A 25,901-nucleotide genomic window follows, 5' to 3' on the forward strand; every position below is an offset into this window, starting at 1 on the left:
TCTAAATACAGATTGAAAACCTACTGTGATTTACCATGTTGACTTCACCAATGGTTTGGAGATGGAGATGCTATGTTTTCTTGCATTCTTATAATAGAGCACCTCACTAGAGCACTCACTAAATTATATTGTGATTCATAAACAAAACATCTAAATGATTAATATAACATCAAGAAGCAATTTATTATACCATGGGGGACAGTCATTTATAAGGTCAATGTGATATTTAAAATAAACAAAACATATACTGTAGACAAACCAATTTTGCCTTTGTCTTTTTGATCAGTTAGTCTTCTAATCTACGAATCAGACATTAATGAATTATATATTATACATTATAACTGTGCTTTATGGAAACCTCATAAGTAATTTCTGGATGTTGTGACAAAGAAATGGGTCATTATAGAAATGTATTGTGTGATGAACTATAGGGGTCTATTCAGTTGACTTAAAAGGTGCCAGATCTAAATACCACCAATGCATTCAAACAGGCTATGCAAGTCTATTGAGTGTATTTCTATATGTGCATATGTAAAATGGAAAGGTGTAGAGAAAAGAGGACATTATCATTTATCATTGAACAAAAAAATGTGCCCAGTGATGGAGCTGCCAGTTTGGGTGATCAAAGCTTTACTCAGTAGTCGTTTCATTGTTGAGGGGTCAGTTGAGGAGCTGTAGCTGATCTTCTTGACCTTAAACCAGAAGCTGTTTATCACAGTTTGGATGTTTATAGTTTGGTTGTTTATATTGAGCCCCTGTGCAATGGACTGATGATTACTCAGTGCCATACAGTGTAGATATAGGCCATTACATAGTGTGGTTGACCTCCAAGGACCCATCCCGGATGTCTAGTGTACAAACCTGTGGTTTTATAACATGCCCAATATCTGGAAACCACAGAAGGGATCACACCGATTTGCCCAGCTACACATCTTTGTGTATACCCAGATTCTAGCATTTAAACAGCTCACCTAGTATGTACACTGAGGAAGGCAGTAGTAAAAACATGTGTCTGCTTGACTTCAAATTAAATGAGTTAGCACATTATTCCAGTGGGTGTCAAGTTCTATGTTTCAGTAAATTACTTGATTTTGCCACTTGCAGAAATCCCTGAGATCCAATGTTACTTTCAAACACAAAAGGGATGTTTGTTGCGGCTGTGTGGCAAAATGGGAATTAGTAGAGCAGGTGAAGTGCAGTTGCAGTAATCCAACAAGAAAAGACAGACAACAAAGCACGGGTGAAGTGGTTTCTGTTTTATTTGTAATCCAAATGCTATAATGACACAACAGTAAAGGAGGTATGGCAATACACAGCGATGTGTATTGCGCAGGGAATAATTAGTATGGGTTGCAGTACCTTAAACAAAAATAAACAATAGTCCAGTACAAACACACACAAGATACAAACACTCACCAGTCCAAAGTGCGTGCTGTAGTGCTTGCTGTGAAGTACAATTTATCCATGATACAGTGTGCAGGATTGTCCGGGTTTAGTGCTGGCCGTGGGCGACAGCTCTAGATCGTGTTAGTCTTAATAAACAAACAGACAGTACATTTTAGACTGACAGACAAAAAAACAAAACACTCACTGTAATAATCACAGTATCGGTCCTTTCGGTTCTTAGCATAACCATCACAAGGAACAGATCACCTCACTACGTCCCCTTTATACACCGTCAACCATGACCCCTTGGTTAACGAGCTCACCCGCTCCTCCAATCCACGGAAGTCACACCATTAACCTTCTGGGCCAAACTTTCTAGTTGGCCGACTTCTGCCTAACCAAATTTTCCAAAGTTAGTAAAGGCATTTACTCGTAAGTGCGTCCTCATTTCCGGTTTATTCAGATTTTTTTTTGTTTACCTGAACTTTGGTTTTTATTGATTATACCCTTTTTTTTAGTCTACTATTCAGTATTTTCCTGGTACTATTTTCTAAGAACATTGCATGTGATTGGTTCTCTGTTGCTTCACGAACACATTATCACCGGATTCTATAGTAACTAGCTTGATCAGAAACTAAATTGAAATACTTACACAAAAATGTTATATTTTTGTGGAAAATGTGGCCTTGTGCTATGCATCATATTCTACATGTAAGGTGTGTATACTGGGAGTTTTATTTCTGATTTTTAGCGATGTTTCAGCTAAAAACATTTTTTTTACAGATTTTATCCCTATTTTAATATTTGTAAACTCTATTAAGATAAAACCTGTAAATGTGAAATGCTACTCATAAGTAAAACATTTTAACAGTTTTCCAAAGCAAAGTTATACTTTACGATCATTTTTTTTAGTAAATGTACTTTACTACCTGCCTGCTCACACCAAGTAAATTGATGCTTTTGAGTAAATCTACATTTCACTAAACTTAAGAAGTGATTTTTCAAGCTTGTTAAAGCCAAGGTGCACGTAAATTCAATGTGGAAATGTATACCATTGAAGTTAATGGTCTAAATGTACACATATTGTATAAACTGGGATTTTGTTTTTATCAGAGAAAGGCAGGATGGCTTTGTTGCTTTTGTTGCAGAGGAGGTGAGATCAACAGAGGACCAGACCGTACCCTGCTGAACAAATTTCTTGTTCCAGGGTCAGTGATGGGGTACACCCTGCCTGTGTGTGTATTATATTATTCATTTAATTATTATTTAAAATGTATTGTTTTGTATGTAAAAACACAATGTTTTGTTATTATTGTTGTTTGCAGCCTGGGTGGGGTTAAAATGGCCCATCCAGATAAAATCGTGAGAATGCGCGGTCAACAGCAAGTGGTTATTGACAAACTGGCTGTTGACCACACATATGACCCTGTGCCGAATGTGTCAAGGGATAAACTAGGTAATTAATATCCAGTTAATCCCTCTGCCACAATATAAAACCCCATAGCTTTGGCTGAACGTGATGTGCGTCATGAGACAAGAGAATCTATATTATTAGAAAGCAGGAATGCCTCCAATAATTAGAATAATTGATTGTACACATTTAGCAATAAAACCTCAGGCAGTCTGAAGCTGTTTTTAGAAACAGGAAACAATTCCACTCCTTAAATGTCCAGTTCATCTGCGGTGCTCGTTGTTATATCACAAATGTATTTTCTAATTTCCCCGGATCGTGTCCTGATTCTTTTATTTTACATCAGAGTGAAACTTGGAGAATGTTTCAGAGTGGAGAAATCACGGATTGATTTCTACTTGGTAAGTGACATTATTAGCATATTGTTATGTTTAATTACTTATAATTATGCACCTGTAACTTAACAGTTATGCAATTGTATGTTATCTGTTGCAGGTAACTGTGGATATCCTTTAAAGAAGTGACTTTTGACACTAGTGACTGGTCCTACAATAAGAGCTGAGGAAAGCTATAGTGAGGCACATAGAAAAACACAAAGCAAAATAATAAAAGAGAACAGAAGTCTACGATACGCGCCAGAAAAATGTTGCAAAATAATTCTGGTGTGTGCTTTGTTGCACAGTATAACATTAATCAGAAATGTCCCATAAATTTTGCAGAGGAACAGAAGACAAATACCAGCTTTGGAGGACCCAGATGTTCAGCCTAACAGAGATCAGCCACCCATGCAAGCACACAAATCAGACAGAATAATATAACTTAAAAAAAAAAACTTGTACGTCAAACTGACCATTAAAATTGCAATTGTATTTTTTTTTTTAATATATTTTTTCTCCTTGCAGAAAACAAGGAGACAATATGTAAATAGTTAATATTTACAATACATAAAGTACACACACATCTTACTAATAAGAGCACGTCAGTTCCTTTCAGTTCTACAGATCCTCCTCCAAGACTGCTGGTCAGATATGTTAACAGAACTATATGAAATTATAACATTTTGGCTATACTTTCATCAGCGCTCTTTGTAAATAATTTTTTTAGCAGTTAGGTTGGTTTATACTTTACACAGGATACTACAAACAGACTCAAATAAAAGTGCATAAAGTAAAAATAAAGTTACTTTACTAAAATTACAAAGCAAATGTGATCATATACCCTTTTTACTACCATTTAGGGTAACAATTGTACAATACTATGCCTTATTATAAAGTAATGAAAATATAAAAATGAAACATTTTCATACTATAACCCACTTAACCCTGGCCAGTCCAAGCACAATAAACTATGAACAGGAAAGCTAGTGTTCTGTATATGGGAACAGTCTATAGGTATGAAGCTAGAACTGGAAAACTGAAGATTGTTTAATTTTCTGCCCTGTGGGAAGCATTCTTAGGAATGTATTTATTTTGTATTGACGTGTAAACCAAATGTATGGAGTGATAAACCTTACATCTTATAATAATATTCTGCACAACGTGGTTGTAGATCATACTGGCACATGTTTTCATTGGTAATGTGTTGATGTTGACTGAAATACTTTGTTAGCGTACATGACCAGATGGCAGTGGACTTCGTCCAATAATATGCAAGTTTAAAAGGCACCAGTCAGATGCACAGTGCCATCTAGTAACTTTGACACGCCCGGTGTGAGCGGTAATGTTTGCTTGAAATTAATAAACCAGTTTGAACTACTGCAGTAACTGAGATTCCCAGTCACGTAACTGGCTAATCCACAGATTGCTAATCCATTATAGAATCAAGAATTCTGAATGTGCATGAGTCCATAATCTGAACCATGACCCAGATCCACTACTTCCCTAGTCTAGCATTGCCACTGAGTTATAGTCTTCTTTATGTACATGTGCACAGATTAAGCTTCTAGTTAAAATGCCCTCAAAGCATCCCATTTTCCACTTGACTTTCTAAGCAACATTAGCAAAGAGCTAGTTCTCTGAATTTATAGACGTGTATCTTAATCCATGGAACCAGATAAAGTCTCCCTCAGTCCTGGGATGTGTATGGACATGTTTACAGTATTGAGCATCAACAGGATTCTTTTTTTTTTTTTTCTTGTGAATTTATAAGTCCACGTATTGGGTTACTGTACTGTTGGTCAGACTTTATAACATATAATACAAACCTCAAAAATGTTGTTAAATATGTATATAAGCAAAGTTTAAATGTAGTAGACATCCCTGTGTAGCCTCTGCTGTTGCACAGATTTGTAACCTACTAGAACAGTGGTGCACAACTTAGTCCTGGAAGGCCGATGTCCCTGCAGGTTTTTATTCCAACTTTATTGGACCTTATTAGAAGCCTAATTGGTCCAATTAACTAATTTAGGGTATGGTTAGAACAAAAACCAGGAGGGACACTGGCCCTCCATGACCTGAGTTGTACACCACTGTACCAGAACATAGGGTCAGTAACATGCCTTTCTGACATGCAGAGTGATGTTCTGGCTTTAGAGTTTAAACAGGTAAAAGAATGTTTAAAATTCAACAACATAACGTAACTAAGCAAAACAAAGGATTCAATTGAGGAAATGAAAAAGCAAAGCATATTTACGTTTTTTACATCAATAAAGTGAGTAAATTACTCAAAACTCACATACTGTTCAGGTTTTCAAAATCAGACTCATGTTGCATATTGTGCATGAAACACAGACACTGGTACTTACATTTCTTATATCAAGACTGTGAGGTCTTTTACCATAAAAAAACAAATGTTGAATAGGGTCGATTTTCTAGGCATTTTTGCAGGGCCCTTAAAAGGGGGGAGCAACTAATACACCAGTGCGACGTATGCGCTGGTGTGTCTAATAAACTACTGTACCAGTGCCACAGTGGGATTACTACAGCCACAGTTATGTCTCACACAAACTTAACTGTCAGCAGCTTGATTTAGTTGTTCAGGATCTATGGCATTCAAGTTATGTTGCTAGGTAGAAACACAAAACCACTGTTCTAATTAAAAGTTTTAATTTCTTACTCTAAAAGTCCTTAGTCATTTTGAATGTTAAAAGCAAAATTTCAGACTCTTGACTGACCTCCTCTCGAAAATATCACAGCTATACTGCTTCATTTAGTGTTAACACAATAGCTGTCAGTCTGTGAATTTCCTTATTTCCACCTACCTGTGCTGTTGATTTGTTATCATTCAAACTGAATCCGCCCCTGGGATCCGTACTAAACAGCTATTGGTGAGAAAGTCGAGTAGTAAACTTTTCAAGACTTCTGTTCATTTTTGTAACTGCAATGCTATAATAATGCAGGTGACTTTGAGACTAGATAAAGTAGGACAGAAAGAAAAAAAAAATACTACTCAACAGGTTTGCTGAAATACATGTTAATCGCAATGCTGAAAAAACACTACGTCACTGGAGAGTGATTATCAAAACAAAATGCATGTATTTGCACAGCTGGAAATTGAATGCAATTGTACTGCACCGATGAAGCAGCACTATTTAATACTTTTCTTTTAAATTTGAATGAATACAACACATTTTTAGTAGCCAATGCAGTGGGAACTATTGTCTAAGTATGGTTTTGGAAAGAAATGTTCAGTTATGCAAAGAAGTTATGTTCTTGAACTTGTTTGGGTACTTGATAAGCTAAAATAAAATATCAGTAGTTTTATACAGATGTGATGTGCGATGTTTAACTTGATTTTACGCTCTGTTAATTATTACTTTTTAAATTTTTGAAAAACAAATAGTTTCTAGCAGTTCAACTAAAAACTAAAAACAACACTGTAAAATTATTAATGGAATACAATGTTGCAAACAAGGGTTATTTTGAAACCAAATGTGTGTATCTTTCTTTATTTATCAGTGTTGAGCATGCAGGGAAAAAATTAATTGAAAAAAAGTGTTTTAAACACAAAAAAGGTGTTTTCCTAAAATAAAAGTCTCAAAAGGGGGGAGCGACTTTTACGCCAGTGCGACCTATAAAACGATTTTTGCGGTAATCATCTATAATCACCCAATTATAAGATACCAAGTGGCACTAGATGTCTTTCCTGCTAAAATATGATTCATTTACAGTAACATTATTATTAATTAGTCATTTAGCAGACGCTTTTATTCAAAGCAACTTACAGAGACTAAGGGGTGAACTATGCTGCTGCAGAGTCACTTACAGCAGGACTTTAATTTCACATCTCACCTGAAGGACAGAGCACAAGGGGGTAAACTGACTTGCTCAGGGTCACATAGAGTGAGTCAGTGGCAGAGGTGGTATTGAACCAGGAACTGCCTGATAACAAGTCCCTTTCTTTAGCCACTGGACCACCAAGCCTGATTTATTTACTTTATTTATTTATTTATTCAAAATAATAAAGCTTTTATGAAAATGTTAGGGTTAATTTCAAGCCTATATATGTACTGTCCATTGTGATATGTAATGTTTTGTTCTGTTAGATACTTATTTTGTAAGGATAAAATGTAGTCTATATATAAAATAAAAAACGGGACCCAGAGACTTAACTTGATGTTTCCAGTGCACAAGGCACACTTTTATTATACAAAACAAAAATAAACAAACAAAAACCTAGCTCTTCCAAGCACTTGCTACACTTGTACAGGTCTCTGACTAACTTGCAGGAGAGCAAAGCCGTTTACCTGACATACAAAACATATAAATACTTTTACACAAACGGACACAAACCAAATGTAGGTTTAACTTTTACACAGTGCCTTTTTACACAGTATACGACACACAGTCGGCTCTTCACACAGTAGCCTTGAGCAGACTGGCTGCTCTCCTATTATACTTGGCAGCTGGCCTCGATTTACAATAACGAGGCCAACTGCCGAAACAATAATTAAATCAAACAATAGTACAATTAAATCATTAAACAATTAAATTAAATAAAAAATAATTCACTTGGCAGGGAGACTTTTCACCAGAGAAAAAAATACACACACATATATATATATATATATACACACACACACACATGAAATACAAATGTCATAGATGGTGATTGCACTAGCCATTTATATCTGAAGGCCAGTGCTTAGATTACAAGTTAAATAAGTTTGGTAGCCTCAGTTGTTCACTTGCTCAGCAGTAAAGGAAAAAAAAAAAACACAGAATGTTATACTGCCTGGATACTGAGCAGTCTCAAAGGCATGCACTACATGGTCAATAAAATGCCATTTTTGTTTTGCTGTAATCAGGTTACTCTTAAATACTGTATTGATTCTTAAAATATACATTCTTATTAGTAAAAATATTGATACTATATCATTTCTCTTGTAAGTGAGCGGGTTGCTATGTATTTTCACAGGTCTTCAATACATATTCAAATAAAGATTATGACAGGAGGAATGAGGAGGTGGATCCAGTGGCTGCCTCAGCAGAATATGAGCTTGAAAAGCGTGTGGAAAGGCTGGACCTTTTCCCTGTCGAGCTGGAAAAAGGTAAGTGAAATTTGGTACTTTTTGACTTAAAGAAAAACAGGGTTTTTGAGGTATAAAACTGCAAATAACTGTTCTATAGATCATGGAGATCATGGTTTATATGAGAACAAGTTTTAAAAAAAATAGTAGGGAAAGGTTTTTAATTAGTTAAATGCATTTTGATTCACGTTGATTCTCAGTACAGGAATGTGTGCTGTTAGGATCAAATTAAACTTAATTACCCATACTGATTTGCTAATCAACGTTTCAGTCTTAATTAGTGTGTTATTGCTACCAATGTACTTTTCCTTTTCTTTGCTCAGATGAGGAAGGCCTTGGGATCAGTATCATTGGCATGGGAGTTGGAGCTGATGCCGGTCTGGAAAAACTTGGCATTTTCATCAAAACGGTGATAGAAGGAGGAGCAGCTCAAAGGCATGACAGGTAGATCACTGTGTTTCCCTAGATACTCAATGAATTAGAAATACTTTAGTAGCTCTCAGCAGGTCTGATCATTTGGATGCTAAATAAAAATATTGGCTCATTAAAATGTATTAGTCAGATCCTGATCTCTCTCGCCCTTCAGCTCTTTTCTGTGCATTGCCTACAATCTGCTAATTGTGCCAGTTCATACCAGTAGCTGATCAGACAGGCATTCTTTTACTTCAGAGATCTGAAACTCATTACCCATCTCTCCTTTTCTGGATTGCTATATTTCACAATCCATTCCCTTGTTCGCTAGTCTGTGATCAACCGTATCCTGCTTATTGTCAGAAACTCCCTATCCATTTCAGTTTACTTTAAAGTATCTTATTCCAGGATGTAATTTCCAACTGTTCCATATTATTTTCTTGCTTGGTTTTGTCCTGTTATCCAGGGGTTAGCTCCTTATCTTGTTGTTATTCACCATGGAGAATCCGCTATGAATGAGTGACAATGAATGAGTAATGATGATTGCAGTTGCAGATGATTTATGAACTGTGAAAGGCACTCAGGCCCAATGACTGTGGAGGGTCAGAGTGAAAGATAAAATTGGCTGGAGGCCTCGTCCATGGGTGCCTGACAGCAACCTGAATGAGCCCGGCTAGAAAAACATGAAGAGTTACATGCATCCCAATGCCGCAGATAGGAAGTGGCTGTGGCCACCTCTCCCTGAAAAAACGAGGCTCCCAAATCATAAATGAATAATAATAAATAATTAACGTGCTCCACGGTTCAACTCTGCCATCTATCTCCCAAACATTGAATTTAATGAAAATCAGCAGCTGAGAAATAAACCGACCCCCACAGCATGACTGCACTGGGGGAGAGAGCCCAGCCTCTCAAACCTGACCACTCACTCCGCAGAACTAAATACGAACCGCTCGGCACTAAGGTAAGGAAAAAAAAAACTACTCACATATTTAAACATTTTTTAGGCTCTAAGCGGTCAACTCCCGTTTCGGCTTCCCAGCACTTGACGGAGCAGCCGAAACGAAAAGAAGCAACATGAAAGAATAACGCACAGAGATTTTATGCGCTTGCTGATGATGTTTTGGTTAGGGGTGGATTCTCCTTGCAGAAAAGCAACCAAGTTTACAATTCCCATAGTTTCTACTACATACTTTACATACATTCTCCTAATGTAGAATTGACCAATGACATTCTGTGGGATATGCACCCCAGGACCACTTTAGTGTGCCCAAGATAAACTGTAGAGTGCTGTGGGACAAACTGAAAAATGATTTTATTAACTAGTCTTAACCTAACTTAAAGATATCTAAAACAAATGTTTTTGTATATATATAACATATTTATTTGAAATGAATTGTCTGTTTTGGCCAGAGTAAATTGAGTGGGATATGAGAAATAAATATGTTATTGGCACAAATAATTCATGTAAAGAAAGATCGGGCATAAGGCATTTCTTACTATCTGATATATATTAAATATTTTAGTTGTTTGACATTTAATTTAAGGCATCTTCCATTAGTATCTAATTTGATCACTTATTTAATCAGCATTTACTTCCCTGCAGCAGACAATGAATCAGGTTCCCAGGAAGTCTGAGTATTCTTGGCTATGATACCTTGCACATTAAATAGAAATAATTCAATAAAAGCACGTATGTTAATAGCAACTTTAAAGTATTATTAATATTCACATTGTTTAGCTCAATGTAAAAAGTAAGTAATGATTTACTTTCTTGTGTAACCATTCTCTTTAGCACTTCAAAGATTATAACAGAACAAAATGAACTGAGTTTAATACGAACAGAATGCATTGTTTAGCCTTAGCTATCCCTTGTAGTAAATTAGTACTGTCTCTAACACACATTGACTTTGACCTTCTAGTTTCCTGTTTAACCCATTTTCATTCCCCACCAAGAATCCAGGTTAATGACCAGATTGTGGAGGTGGATGGAATCAGCCTGGTGGGGGTAACACAGAACTTTGCTGCTGCTGTCCTGAGAAACACAAAAGGCACAGTGAGGTAAACAGACTGTTCTACAGCAAGTGCTTATGTTGTGTGCAATCCTTTCTGGCATGCTGTCATAGAGAACATGCTCTGCCACCTTTAGATGTCAGTACTCATGTTAGGACCCCAAGCCGAAATATGACCCTGGGAACAGGGGACCTCCTAGTTATAAGCCCATTCCTTTAACCACTGGACCACACAGCCTCCTTTTAGTACTCACTGTGGACTTGTGATCGTGTGTGTGTGTCTTGTGGGTGTTTAATACTGTATATATTATATATTATTGCCTGGGATTATTGTTTATGGTCACAAATGACCTGGATTACAAACCCTCCCCCAAATAATACATTGTTTGAACATTGCAATCACTTGTCATTACTTGTGCACCGCATCACGTCTACACCTGCGCATTACAGCCACTTTGCCACACCTACACTTACTGTCCTTACATATATCCCACAGAGAATAAAGCTCAATTGACAATATCAGAGGCAGAAATACATAAAAGGTAAGATAAAACAAAAAAAATATATACAGAGATATGTTATTTCCTTATCTTCATTCAAGGACAAACTCTGAATAACAACCCTCGATATTTTAGACGAAAAGAACACAAAAGCACTGCTGTGCAAAAACATCCCATCTCCAAACAATGGGAGAGCACTGTACAAATAATCTAATCTTAGTAAACCCCCACCCAACACACAAATTCAATAAAAGAAAAACACTCAACATAAATTCAGACTACATACATGAAACGGGACATGTAACCCTGAAAACAAGCTAAATTAGACACACCATTTTCTCTACCCAATCATCCCCACTAAGTTATTCAAACACTCTCCAAACCCCCTTCCCTCAGTAACAAGAAAAAAAAAACTTGCAGTGTTTAATAAACTTTGATTAAGGGACTAGATTATGACTCCTCTAATATGGTACACCCATTTTTCAAATTAAACCAAAGAAATTGTCATAATTGGGTACATTAGTATATTTGATATGATAGTATATTTTAACAATATTGCGCTGCAGAAAGATAGTTTTTTTATTATTATTTTCTTCTCATTTCTTCAAAAACAAAAAAGGGAAAATTAATTAAAAAAATAAAATAAAAAAGATAGATTAAGGTACTATAGATTATGTATCCTCTAATATGGCACACCCATCGTTCAAATTAAATTAAGTAAGTTGGTATAATGGGGTACAGTGGTATCTTTTAATAATACTGAGCTGCAGAAATATAGTTTATTATTCCTTAAGGTTGCACTATCACACTGCATCACTTCTCTGCAGTTTCCATGGGCTGCAGAGTATTCAAGAGAGTCTGTGCATCTTTAGGACTGAATGATTTGGTGTGTCATGGAAGAATACCCTCAGAGTTGCCAGGAATAGCATCCTGAAATGAATGTTCAGATCTTTAAGTTGTCCACTTACGCCACTGAAGATACCCAGTGTATGAATTTGTTACAAAAAACACAGGTAGTTGTAGAGTACAGAAACAAGGGAATTTAATATTTAGGTTAAATCATTTTCTTTGTCAGCTCTGGTTATCTGATTTGTTTTCATTTAGTTTCATTTTCTGCATGAACTTCTGCCTCTGATGTCTGTCTTTCTCTGGAGTAGTTGCTTCACAGAAATGCTTGAGGCTGATGCAGTAAAATTTGTGTCAGACTTAAACTGAGGGTTGTATCACATGCACTGCCCAAGTGTCATGAAGAAACAGCACCCAGTAAACCTATAATTTGGAGCTGAAAAACAATCCAGCCAAATATAGCATTAATTACACTTTTGAATTGGTGGCTTTGTAGCACTGACAATAAAAAAAAAAAAAAAACAACCTTGCATTTAAAACACTGTGGCAAAGTGGTGAGTGAACACAGGTGAATGCAATGCAGTGCGGAATAAGCAGACAGACAGTGATAGCCAGGTGCAAGGGTGTTTCTTGACAACTGACAATGTCCAGAGCCTTATGGCAAACACCTGTAAATAATAAATGAATGAAGTGATACAGCGGCGTGTATCACTTAGTTTGTAAATCCCCGGGTTTGACCCGTAACCAAAAGTCCAGTCTTTATCCCACCCACACAAAACACAAAACAAACACAGTTAACAGTGAGTGATGGTGCTTGTGATGAAAGACAGTCCTTCTTGAAACAAAGGGGTGAAAGTGCTGGTATCCGGTTTGATGCTGGCTTTCACTACAGCTCCTTTTAGGTTGTTCTAACCATTTACAAAGGAACAAATTACTTTCGCTACAACCCCTGTTTATACCCTCCCTCATGACCCCTTGGTTAACAAACGCACCCGCTTCTCCAATCCACAGATGCCACGCCATTTCCCGCCTGGGTCATTGAGTTTGGGTACCGTAGCTCCGCCCCTTTTCTAGATGACTGACTTCCACCTTCCCATGTGAATAAATTATCATGCCATTTAGTCCAGGGTACTCTGTTCCATTTACACAGCACCCTCACAGGTCAGGAGGGAGATCTAACACCAAGAATCATTCGATCTCTGTCACAAACACATATAACTATTTTTAATCCCTTTTATTTCACCATGAACAGAAGACCTTTTTGAAAAACACATACTATTTAAAAACTTGGGTTGAGAGAAAATTTAACAGTTTGTGTGTGAGTCAAAAATATGTAGATGCATTCATGAAACTGAATTCTGAACTTTCTGAAATAATGGAATTGAATGGAAATACTGTATCAAGACTAGAGAGCTGGTGTTATTGCATGCTGTACATTACTCCAATGCAATAATAGTGAAATGTTGTTGGCATCTAATTTAATTTATAAAACAGATTAAATGACAACTCTCTGATTCAGAATTGTTTAACTGAATCTGTAACAGTAAACATTTTAATATCATATACTGTAAATAATATGTTATTGACTTGGCACTCAATTAAAGCTATTTAAATCCAATTGAATTTAATATAAATATATAAAAATAAGAATCTTCTTCTCTTGAAGATGTTGATGGAATGTGCCTTATTTTGCATCGAACACATGCCAGCTGTTGGCTGTATGTTTCTGTGCAGCCTGAAAATTAAAAAAGTATGACTCATGTTCCTGAGCTACTTACTTTTTTTTGGATTTTCAAGATAACAACCAAGATTACAATTCTTGTATCAGCTTTAAAGGGAGAGGGGTTACTGTTCTGTACGATGCTTCTGAAGTTGATTTTGCAATAAATTGCCTTGGGAGTGTTTCAGGATATCTAGAGACACCCACCAATAGCTTAATGGCACACCTAATGGCACAAAATAGACACTTTCCTTGCATATTTTCATCAAATGCTAACCATCTGTAATCTTCAGGTGGTAGAGCTGTCAGTCGCTACACACCTCCTGCATGCTGTAGAACTTGCTGCCCTGATGCAGAATCAGTTTACAGCTTCATGCTTTTTGTTCTGCAGTAGTTTGTGTTGTATGTACCTTGAGATGCTTGTACCCGAAAGGAACTGTAAGAGATACATTACAGTTGCAGTTGTAAATACTATTCTTTAATCCAAAAAACGTCTTTCTTTGATTACTCTTTGGGAGCAGTTTGGGATCAGAACTACTCATATATATATATAGTGTGTGTGTGTATTTCACACCAAGCATAGGCCTGTCTCAGGAGAAATCATGTTCTACATCAAGACGAGATAGATATTTAAGACGGCCTTTGTCCGCAGGTTCCTTATTGGACGAGAAAAACCTGGACAGACCAGTGAGGTTGCTCGTTTAATAAGCCAGACTCTGGAGCAGGAGCGACATCAAAGAGAGCTGGTGGAGCAGCAATATGCGCAGTATGATGCAGATGATGATGAGGTGAGCTGTATAGACATGCTAAAGGTTGGTGCAGTGTTATACACACAGTGTTAGCAGTACTGTTCTAATATGAATCAAAGTGATAGCGAGTGCTCTTGCAGTTATAGCTGTTATAGCAGCACATTGTACTGCTAAGAAATGTTTAACTGAGACCTTTCAGGTCAAGGTTCATCCATTGTTTTATTTTTGAAAGATGTTTTTATGTTACTTCTCCACTAATATGGGTAACTCTATGTCTTTGCTTTTATTGCTTACTCTTGGAAACATTTATTCATGCAGCACAGAGTCTGTTAATTAGTAGGCATGCAGGCAGGCCATCAAAACATCTCAGAATTGGCTGCATTGCACCTCTTAACAGTCCATTTGCAAAGACAAAATATTAATGATGAATTTTTAAACTTGAACCGTTCATCTAACTAGGATTTCTTTAAAAACATTTTTTTTAATGATTTTGTTTTTGTTTAATGAAGTTTTGTAACATTTCGATTACGTTTTTTCATGCAGCAAAAGCCCTTACTTGGTTCATAGACTAAAATATAGATTTAACTTTTTGAACAATACTGAAATGAAATGACACAGTTTAGTGATGACGAGGCTGCACTTTTCACAGTGGTGCCTTTGTGTCGCACTTTTACTTTTATGCACTGGTGTAAAGCAAGTGTATTACTTGAATCGTGGCTAATTCAGAATCACATAAGAAGCACCTCCTTTGCGAGCCAGATCAATATTCTTCATGTACCTTTCATTACCACTGAAACAACCCTTTTTACTAAAAAATGAATATGATGAACAATAAAGTACCTTGAGATTTTTCATTAGTTCACATTTCCCAGTATGTTGATGAAAACATTTACAGACGGGGCAATACACCACAGATGGTGAAGAGGATGACACAGCCCCAGAACTCAAAGGTGCAGAAATGGCAATAGAAGTTTTTGACCTGCCTGAAACAGAGGACATGTTTTCCCCAACAGAGCTGGACACCACAAAACTTTCCCATAAATTCAGAGAGGCAAGTGGACTCATTTACACCATTGATTTTCTAACTGTATAATACCAGTGTCTTCCCCTCACTGATACAGTAAATCACATGACAAAAGCCACTGTATTTTTTGTGTTGATTTTCAGAAAACCAATCCATTCTGCTATACAGTTTTATCAATACATAAATCTCCATGATCCTGAATTTAAAATGGCCAGTCTTCAAGTGCAACGTAATATTAGATACAGTTCTTTATGAGACAACATACTCCACATGTTGGTTTTAATAATCTCAGTGAATTCAGTCACAGTTTAATTGTGCCATTGTTTAGAACAAGTTAATGAAATAGGCCTCAATATGTTTTCTTAGTCATAGCTGTCACTCAGAAGAGGTTATTCTTTTAACATTCTGCATCGCAAGCCTGTGCATGCTAGATACCATCATTTATAGCTTACTGCAGTGCAGTACTTTGCACAGGCTTTCACTCGGAGTGAAGCATCTTGATCAGTGAAGCTAAGAAGCTTACTTGCCTTGTTGCATTGAGTCGTTTGTTTTTAATCTTCGTACAGTTACAAGTCAAGCATGCGGTCACTGAAGCAGAAATTCAGAAGTTGAAGCACAAGGTAAGATGGTTTGAAACATTATATAATGCTATTTTGAGAAGTGCATTACTGCGGCACATGGAGTTGTCTTTGGGTGTTAGAGTGCAATACAAGTGTTTTAAGCATGTTTTTTTGCATGTCTTACACCCATGTAGGTACTACTGAGCATATTTCAATACACTGTATGAACTTTATACTGCTGACAATATTATTGAAAATGTCATGCCCATAACTAGACTGGCAAGTCTTTCATAAAATCACATGCTTAGCATTTATAGTACAGAATTTAGCCCACAGAAAACACATGCAACTTCTACCAAAGTCAGGTTAAAGGTTTAAACATTATGAATGTGAAGAATGTGAGCAGAGGATGAGTTTGCCATTCTAGTTAAAGGAAATAGTCTAAAATTCAAGTGCGTAACAGCCTGAGGGAAAAGATAGGTGCTGCAATCAAGCCTCAGCTTGTTAAGCCTTAATCCAGGTTATCCTAAATAATGCTGAAGTAAAATTGTGGTTTGGGTTCATCATATGATTAAAGTTCTTCTTTTAAAAAATAAAATGTTTGCCACTTATCTGGTGGCCAGTTTCATTAGCTTTGTGATCTTCCTATAGCTGCAGACTGCTGAAAGTGAGAAAGTCCGATGGGAGTGTGAGAAGAACCAGCTGAAACAAAGCATTGAGGACAACAAGAGTAGGATGCTGCAGCTGGAAAATTACTGGATTGAGGCGCAGACTCTCTGCCACACCATCAACGAGCATCTCAAAGAGACCCAGAGCCAGTACCAGGCCCTGGAGAAAAAATACAACAAAGCAAAGAAACTCATAAAGGACTTTCAGCAAAAGTAATTGACAAGCAACATTGTTATATGACTAAGATCTTGTAGAACATGTATTCATTTGCCACTGTATTTTTTTTACATGCAGTACATAAATTGGTTTAAAAAAAACATTTTTAGGAAGTGGAATATATTTAATATTTTGTTTTAATGTTAACCTATTGTCTGGTTTGGGGGTGGAGCTAGGCTCCCTGCATCCTATCATCTTCTTTCATCAATTAAATCTACCTTATTTAACTATCAGTCACCCCTTTCTAGCTGTCTTGTCTTTTTTGTTTTTGGCGTAAACCTGGATTTCAAGACTCTCAAATTCTGTCGAGCATAATGGAGAATTTTCAGGATCTGTTTTCCAATTCAGAGGATTCTGGGGATTTCCTGTCTATACCAGATTATTCTCCTCCAGCTTCAATCCAGGGTCCCTCCAGACCCCAATTTTTCTCTCCCACCGGCATTTCAGTTAGATCCGATCAGGCTACCATTTCTCCATATCTACCTGCCACACAAGGTCCTAATCTTTGCCGATCCAAGTGTCTCCCGGCCTCAGGATGCTCCTCCCGAGCGACTGTTTTGGAAGGACTGGAATCTTTTTTATTTCTGTATTGTAGTTCAATTTCAACAAAACCAGTTTTTTCACCTAAAACTCTTCAGCAGCGCCCAGCTGTTCAGCCTCTCCAACCAGACAATATGCAGCCTGTACCACAGAAAGTCATCACCACAGCCAGCACTTCTAAACAGCAGCCAGCCGCGCCAGCCAGTGTAATTCAGAGCAAGTCATCCCCACAGCCAACAGCCGGCCACACCAGCCAGTGAAATTCAGCAACACCACTTCCTGATCTTTAACGAAACTTAAATTATTCATGCAGCCTTTCGCCGACACATTATCTTCAGTCAGTACCAAACTGAGCGATTTGGATAAAAGGGTATCTAATATCAAGCAAGAGAAACAAAGTTCAGCTCTCTCATTAATTCCTGCAGTAAACACTGCAGTGGCTGCTACAGGTTCTTCCGGTTCCACTCTGTCATTTCTTCAGACCCTCCAATCTACAACCTTGCTACTGCATCTTTATACGACTCCTCCTCTGCAGCCTCAGCTCGCCATCACTCATCATCTCCGCAAATCGGACACAACATAATTGAAGGTAAGGATGTCAATGTCATTTCATTATTGACGGCGATATCAGAGTTTCTGGATCACAGACTTGTGGATTGTGGCGATCTATCAGTTACTTCAAAATCCAGAGACCCCAGACTACTTAAAAATTTAACACTAGGGGAATTCGTCCTTGCCTGCTCTGTGTTCAGAGATGTGGTATGTTCTATATATCCTAACCGAAGAGCTGAACTAGACTCCTGTGAATATTACATAGTGGAGTTTTGATTATCATAGAGCATTTTCAGCAAAGCAGCAGCTATCCTGGCAGACGATAACCACATAATTAACTGGGCGATTTATTTAATAGGATTTTTGGCGATCTGAGAGCCAATGCATGTGGAGTTTACGCATCTATAGCTCACTCAACATCCTTCTTCCCAAAGGCAGCAACAGCAGCAACCTCCAAATCATCACCTGGCACCTCTGTACCTCACTTCTCAAACAGAGCTTCCTTCAGTAATCCTACGCATGCTTCAGCCCTTCCAAATTCAGCTCAAGACAAGACAAATACGGGCGCAGAATTAGATTCTCCGGAAGGAGGCAAATTTGTAATAATTTCAATACTACAGTAACTTTATTCATATGTGCACTACTTGCTGGGATGCACATTCCAATACTATCTGCCCTCTAGCTCGCAAACGACTCTCTCAAATGCTCACAGCTTCCTCTCCTATAAACATTCTGGCTTTATTCAAAAAACTCCAGAATCACCCTGACATAATTTTCACCAGCTACTTAATCGATAGACTCAGTCAATTTCTGTCCTCCTCATTTCTAAGTAAGAATCTTTGTTCTGGCGTTCAAGAACCAGAGGTAGTTCATTCTCTCATAGAAAAAGAAGTTAAGAAAGGTTTCATAGTCAGTCCTTTTTTAGATCCCCCATTTCCAGTCTTTCCAGAATTAATCCCATCGGCATCGCCACTCGGAAAATGTCAGGAAAAAAGCGTCTCATCATCGATTTTTCAGCAACAATCAATGGTTTTCCTGTACATGGTCTCAGGAAATTGAAACTATCTCCAGATCTAAAATCCACAGCTCTTCACAAAATATACCCAATAGTTGCAGCTACACAGCTATGATATCTCTGGTCTAAGAAATCATTATTATTCTACTGCGATAATATAGCTACAGTGCACATTATAAATAAAGGATGTTCCAGTTCTACTCTTATCATGCAATTACTACTGTAACTAGTATGGATTTCAGTTTCCAACAATTTCCAAATACAAACTCGCCACCTAACGGGCTTTTATAATAATACAGATGATGCTTTTTCTCATTTACAGATTTCCAAATTCCACAGTCTGGCCTTGTCATTTCCAGCAGCAACTCCACAGTTCAATCAGCTGATATTCAACTGAATCCAACTATGAATAAGCTACTTAATTCAGCTCAAGATTACATGGCTTCAGCATCTGCCCCTTCTACTAGATTCTCATACTCTACAAAACAGGATTAATCCTACTCCATTTAACCAGGATTGGCTCATGGCCTTTATAGTTCATGCAAAGGACTCTCTACATCAGTCACCAGCTACAATCAAATCCTATTTATCAGGAATTCAACACCAGTTTCGCTTGATGTCCATCACTTCTCCAGCTATACTATCAATATCAGCTGTCCGTCTCCTCCTGCAAGAAATTTCCAAGTGCTCATTTGTTCCTTCTCCTGCTCGCCTGCCTATCTCTACAGACATTCTCGGCAACTTGATTTCAATTATCCACCAAGGGTGCTTCTCTCCATTCTATGATTTAACTATGGAAAGCATATGCCTGTCCACATTTTTTTTGAGATGCTCTGAATATACCGTTCCTTCTATTTTCAGCGTTCCTACACTAGGTATCCGCTGCAGTGACCACAAGCTCATCCCAGATTCCCATTTCATCCTATTCCTTTGCATTTTAAAAACGGATCAGCTGCAGCAAGGACAATGTGTTCAGCTTTCAAAAATTCGTGGCCAAACCCCTCCTTTAGCATGCTTGATTCTATGTCTTCATCTCTTTCAGGTTCTGATGCCTCCATTTATGTGAGGGCCCCCAAGTGGCGGAACCCTTCTTGTTTGTCAGGTCTCCTCAAAGACGGTGACCCCTTTCCTATTTGTCGGGTTTCCTCAGCAACAGAACCCCCCTTCTATTATGTTGGGCTTTTTGAAGATGCGGAACACCCCACTCTGTATGTTCTAATATCTACTAACTCCATCTTCTTTTTTCTGGTTTGCGAGCCTCTTCATATGTCGGGTCACCTCAGAGACGGTTACCCCTCTTCGTATGTTGGGTCATCTCAAAGACAATGACCCCTCTTCTGTATGTCAGGTCTACTCAATGATGGAACCCCCCTTCTATGCGTTGGGCCTTGAAGAGACGGCGCCCCACTCTCTACATGTTTTATATGTTACTAACTCCATGTCTTAAACACTACATCAGGTGGCCTTGCTCCACCCCGTGAATTATTAAATACTTTTTCTAGTTTGGCAATGTATTGGTCCTTGCTAATTGTATACCACTACAGTTTATTTTTTATTATTCATAATTGTCCTTTCTCTTTGCACGTCTTTCAATATAGGGCCCTACATGATATGAAGGTTTCATCTGCATTTGATTATTTTTCCATTAAGCTGAACTATTTGAATTGTCTGACAGGGAACTAGATTTTGTCAAACGTGAAGAAGTTGAAAGGAAGAAGTTTGAAGACACAGAGAGAGCACACCTGGTAGAGATCAAGGGACTGCAAACTCGGGTAAATAATTGTCTATAATTATTTTATGGTAATACAATATACAAAGGACTACAGTGCCGAGAAAAAGTTTGTGAACCCTAATGATAATTATGGAAATTCCATAGTTTTACCATGAATCAAAACGAGTTGTTCTTAAATATCCAATAGCGTTTATATTAACAAATGTATGAATTAGACAAATTATTGATCAATTATGATTCAGGGTATGTGAAAAAGTAAGTGAACTCCTGGGTTTATCAGCTCAATTAAGGGGATAATTAGAATCAGGTATTTAACTAATTAGTAGATCTTCTGGGGTGAGTTTAGGCTGCCCCACCCTATGTAAAGATCATAAACTTTGTGAGTTTGGTCTTCACCATACAGATGTGTGGAAACACATCATCCAACGATCAAAAGAAATCTCTGAGGAACTCAGAAAAACAGTTACTGATGCTCATCAGTCTAGAAAGGGTTACAAAACCATTTCTAAGGATTTGGGGCTCCACCAATCCACTACAAATGAAGAAAGTTCAGGACCATAGTCACTCTACCCAGGAGCGGTAATCCTACCAAAGTCCCTCCAAGAACAAACCGGGAAATCATTAAAATCATTAAAATCTGCAGGCCACTCTTGCCTTGGCTAATGTGGGTGTTCATGACTCAACTATCAGAAAATGACTGAACAAGAATGGTATTCATGGATAGCCAGGAGGAAACCATTGCTGTCTAAAAAGAATATTGCTGCCCGTCTGAAGTTCGCCAAAGAGCACATAGATGATCCACAAGCCTTCTGGAACAATGTTCTCTGGATAGACAAGTCAAAAGTAGAACTTTTTTGCCTCAATGAAAAACGTTGTTTGACGAAAACCAAACACTGTGTTCGAACAGAAGAACCTCATCCCAACCTTAAAGAATGGTGGTGGGAGTGTGATGGTTTGGGGCTGCTTTGCTGCCTCAGGACCTGGACGACTTGCCATCATTGACATAGCCATGAATTCTGCATTGTATGAGAAGATTCTAGAGGAGAATGTCAGGCCATCCGTCTGTGAGCTGAAGCTGAACCGAAAGTGGGTCAGGCAGCAAAACAATGATCCTAAACATGCAAGCAGATCTACAAAAGAATGGCTACAGAAGAAGAAATTCCGTGTTTTAGAATGGCCTAGTCAAAGTCCGGACCTAAACCCCATTGAAATGTTGTGGCAGGACCTGAAGCGAGCTGTCCATGCAAGGAAGCCCTCAAATGTCTTGAGTTGAAGCAGTTCTCTAAGGAGGAATGGGCCAAAATTCCTCAAAACCGATCTGAGAGACTGACCAACAGTTTCAGGAAACACTGAGTTGAGGTCATTGCTGCTCAAGGGGGTGACCAGTTACTGAATCTAAATGTTCACATACTTTTTCACACATGGATATTGAATGTTGAATCATTTGTGGATAAATAAATGTGAAAAAGTTTCATGTTTTTCTGTCATTTGTTTAACCAGGTTATCTTTATCTATTATTAGGACTTAGATTAAGATCTAATAACATTTTAGGTTTGAAATATGTGAAATATGTGAAAATCCTAAGGGGTTCACAAACTTTTTCATGGCTTTGTATGCTTTTTTCCATTGTGAGTTTATGGGACAGAAGAAAGGGCTCCACGGAGGGTACCACAGGAATTGAAATTAGGAGAGCAGTGCTTGTGACTTGGAAAAAAGGACAACGTTTCTCCTTAGCTCACGGAGAGCTGCCCTCAAGGAAGTGAGCAAACTGATCGGCCTCCAAGGCTGGGAAGCAAGTATTACTTCCCCCAAGGGGAAATTAAACAGGACAGAAACAGAGGACAAACAAAAAGATAAAGAGAAATCAAGAGGTTTCCCCTGCTTGCAAGTGTGGCCTATGCTGAGGGAGGCTGGTGTGGCCAGACTTCCAAGTTTGAGTAGCAAGCTTCAACTCCATCGCTAAGAGACTGGAACCCTGAAAAAGAAAAAATAAATAAACATGTAAAGGGGGCCAGGAGTTTCCCCCCAGCTCTCAGATAGCCTCAGAGGAGTTGAGGCAACATGGCTGAGCTCCAAGGCTGAAAACAAGCTTTGCAAAATGGATAGAGCCCCAGCTCCTGCCCCTGAACCACACATGGGTTACAAAAAAAACTTTCTCTAAAACATTGAGGGATACATTAGACTACAGTACACCTGTAACACAATGGGAGAAATATATTTGCACAAGACCATTGGTTGCTCTACAGTACATAAAACCAAGCGAAGCCAACGCTTGTTAGGTTGTCATCAGCATACTTTGGAGGAGACGTAAAACTGAGGTCCTATTGTAAGTGACTCTGCAGCAGCATAGTTCACCCCCTAGTCTCTGTACATCACTTTGGATAAAAGTGTCTCCTGAATGACTAACTAATTAATAATTAATAATAATAATAATAATAATAATAATAATAATAATAATAATAATAATAATAATAATAATAATAATACTTGATTAACATGTGCTTCTTACAGATCTCAGTTCTGGAGATGGAACTCCTTAAACTGATGAAGCAAAATGTGACTCAGGTGAACAACAACAACAACACTGCAGAGAGCCAGTCCTCCCATGGGGTTGTGAGGAGAGGTCCCTCAGAAGAAGCAATAGAAAGCTTGGAAGGAAGGCAGAAGTCTTACCAGGCTGGCCCAAATGGGGGTGAGTCTAAAATGTAGAAATGTATTGTTTTTAGCAAACAGTTTAGGGGAAATCCAGAAGGCTTTAAATCTAAAGTGTGTCCATTGTTTTCTGAAAAAAGAAAGAAAATAAATCATGAATCATTAAAAAAAAATGGTGCTCAGGCCACTAAAGAGCAAATGACTTTGTGAATTTCCACATTTAAATTTGAATTGTAAATTGCATTGTGTTTGTGGTTGTTTCTCTTAGCTTTAACTATACATTAAATTTTACTGTTGGCTTAGCTTTTTAGTATTTAAAGGGTACATAAGGACCTTTTTATTTTATTGTTACATAACAACTGTTTCCGTAAGGTGTGTGTTTTATTTTTTAACATTTTGACCACTTTTTTAAAACTTTTAAATGCATTCCCTGTCTCAAGATGGCTTCTCATGTATGCACATGAACCTCTCAGAAATACATTTCTCATCATCCTCCTGCTCACTGGTAAATCCATATCAGTTACATATGTGAGAAGGAGGATGATGGGAAATGCAGTTCTGAGGGGTCCTTGCTGGTACATGGGAAGCCATCTTGAGGCAGGAAACGCAATTTAAAAGTTTTAATTAAGTGGTCAAAATGTATAAAAAATAAAATAAATTAAAACAATACATACACTTAACATAAACAGTTGTAGCAACACATGGGAACATGTAACAACATGCAATAAATAGGTCCTTAAGTACCGTTTAAGAAATCATTTAGTACTAGGAAATATCTGTAATGTCCTAACTGCAATATGTTGCATTTTGTAGATCTTTAGTTGCAGAATATTGATACAAATGTTGAAATAAATAATTGTGGTGGATATTTTTTGAATGTTTTATATTTCCTATGTGGGCATTGTTAAGGTCATTTGTATAGTGTTTTTTTTTTTTTTTTTTTTATTAAATTACAATAAAATACACAATCAATTGATTCTAGTTGATACATTTGTTGAAGAATTGTAATAGGTACTACTACATGTACTAACTTTGAAAAAAAAAAAGTGTTTTCTTGCTCATATTTTGAAATAACTTCTCAAGAGAGTCCAGGTGCACAATATTAAGAATCTGTACAAAAAACTCATCTTGACCCTCTTTAAATAATTAATTAGCCTTTTGTAATAAACAAGATCACCCACCTCTGCTCTGGATTGCTTGGTGTAAAAGCGATTCTGGCTTTAGGCTTGTGAGATCGGAGGACGCTCACACGCCCGCAGAAAATCTGTGGACATTCCAAATTGGAGGAAAATAAATTTAAAAAAAAAATTGGTCACTGTATTACAAAAAAAGTTTGTAATTTTGACAAGACAAGTGTGCCTTGATAATGTGTAACAGTTATTTAGTCAGTATTTGTTTCACATAAGAAAGCTGTTTCAGTTAATGATGGCTTTAAAGTCGATGTTTGGTATTGCATCAAAGGGTGCTGTAATATTAATGTATAAACACATCCAGAATAAATGAAAAATGATAAAGGAGGAAAATGCAGACTACATACATATCTTATAATGACATATAATGTGGTGAACCCTTTAAGGACTGTGAGGGAGTTGTTACTTCCAACCCTCACTAAAAACCATGAGAACTAACGTTGCTGTCTCATTGTAGTATGCTTAATAATGCACTGGCTAAGAAGGTTGACAGGACGTTAACTGTACAACCTGCTTGTTGTAGTTGTACATTTAAACCATAGGTTATGTATTACAAAAGTATATAATTCAATGTACTTACCGGTGGGTGGGGGGAGACCCGTGAAAGATAAAGAAAGAAAAGTTAGTAATCTGGGTAAACATGGCAAAATGCTTATATTCTTTAATGAAAGGGTGCACACTTTTGATGGTAGAATATTGCTGGAGGGGTGGTGTTGGAAAATACTAAATGCACAGTAAAAAGAAAATAACTTCCTTTTGAATTCGGCCATGGTGTGTTCGTTTGGGATGCCGCGTGTAAAGCACCTGCATTTATAGTGTAGCTAGTGAGAGAGAGAGAGAGCTCACTACTCCAATGAAAGAAGGGGGGTGAGTGTTAATTTTAGAGATATTGGAGAACACCTATATTAGAAATAATAATGATCACCATAATATTAGTAACCAGAAAATCTAATTGTTTGGTTATTGTGGTTTGCCAGCCTGAAGTAGCAGCAGCAGACAGGAGCTCAGTAACTGTTTTGATGTTTGGAGAGGCTAGAGGGCAAGCTAATCCTCTGTTAAAACCAAGCTTAACCCAGTATATGGGCTGGCTATTAATTACCTATTATTTTGGACTTTTGAAGAGCTCTGTTATATTTCCGTGTTGATAATAAAAATTCAAATATTGCACCTTCCATGTCTGACTTTCTGCCTTGCTTTCTGCTCACCATTACTGCTGTTTGACAACCTCACAAAGACCAAGCATTTTTTA

At 37.5% G+C, this 25,901-nt stretch overlaps 1 protein-coding gene across 1 annotated transcript in view; it reads left to right on the forward strand.

Moving 5' to 3' along the window:
• The window catches only part of LOC121313556 (neurabin-1-like), a 45,018-nt gene extending 21,066 nt beyond the window's left edge, over positions 1-23,952 (forward strand). The window contains exons 3-11 of the mRNA XM_041246236.1: positions 8,153-8,285; positions 8,588-8,708; positions 10,632-10,736; positions 14,406-14,541; positions 15,398-15,553; positions 16,093-16,146; positions 16,738-16,967; positions 20,754-20,850; positions 23,322-23,952. Coding sequence (XP_041102170.1) covers positions 8,153-8,285; positions 8,588-8,708; positions 10,632-10,736; positions 14,406-14,541; positions 15,398-15,553; positions 16,093-16,146; positions 16,738-16,967; positions 20,754-20,850; positions 23,322-23,519 — 1,230 coding nt within the window. The 3' untranslated portion in view covers positions 23,520-23,952. The remainder of the gene's footprint in view (positions 1-8,152; positions 8,286-8,587; positions 8,709-10,631; positions 10,737-14,405; positions 14,542-15,397; positions 15,554-16,092; positions 16,147-16,737; positions 16,968-20,753; positions 20,851-23,321) is intronic.
• Positions 23,953-25,901: the final 1,949 nt, after the last annotated feature.

Source organism: Polyodon spathula, chromosome 3, assembly GCF_017654505.1.
Source record: "Polyodon spathula isolate WHYD16114869_AA chromosome 3, ASM1765450v1, whole genome shotgun sequence".
In the NCBI taxonomy this organism is placed as follows: domain Eukaryota; kingdom Metazoa; phylum Chordata; class Actinopteri; order Acipenseriformes; family Polyodontidae; genus Polyodon; species Polyodon spathula.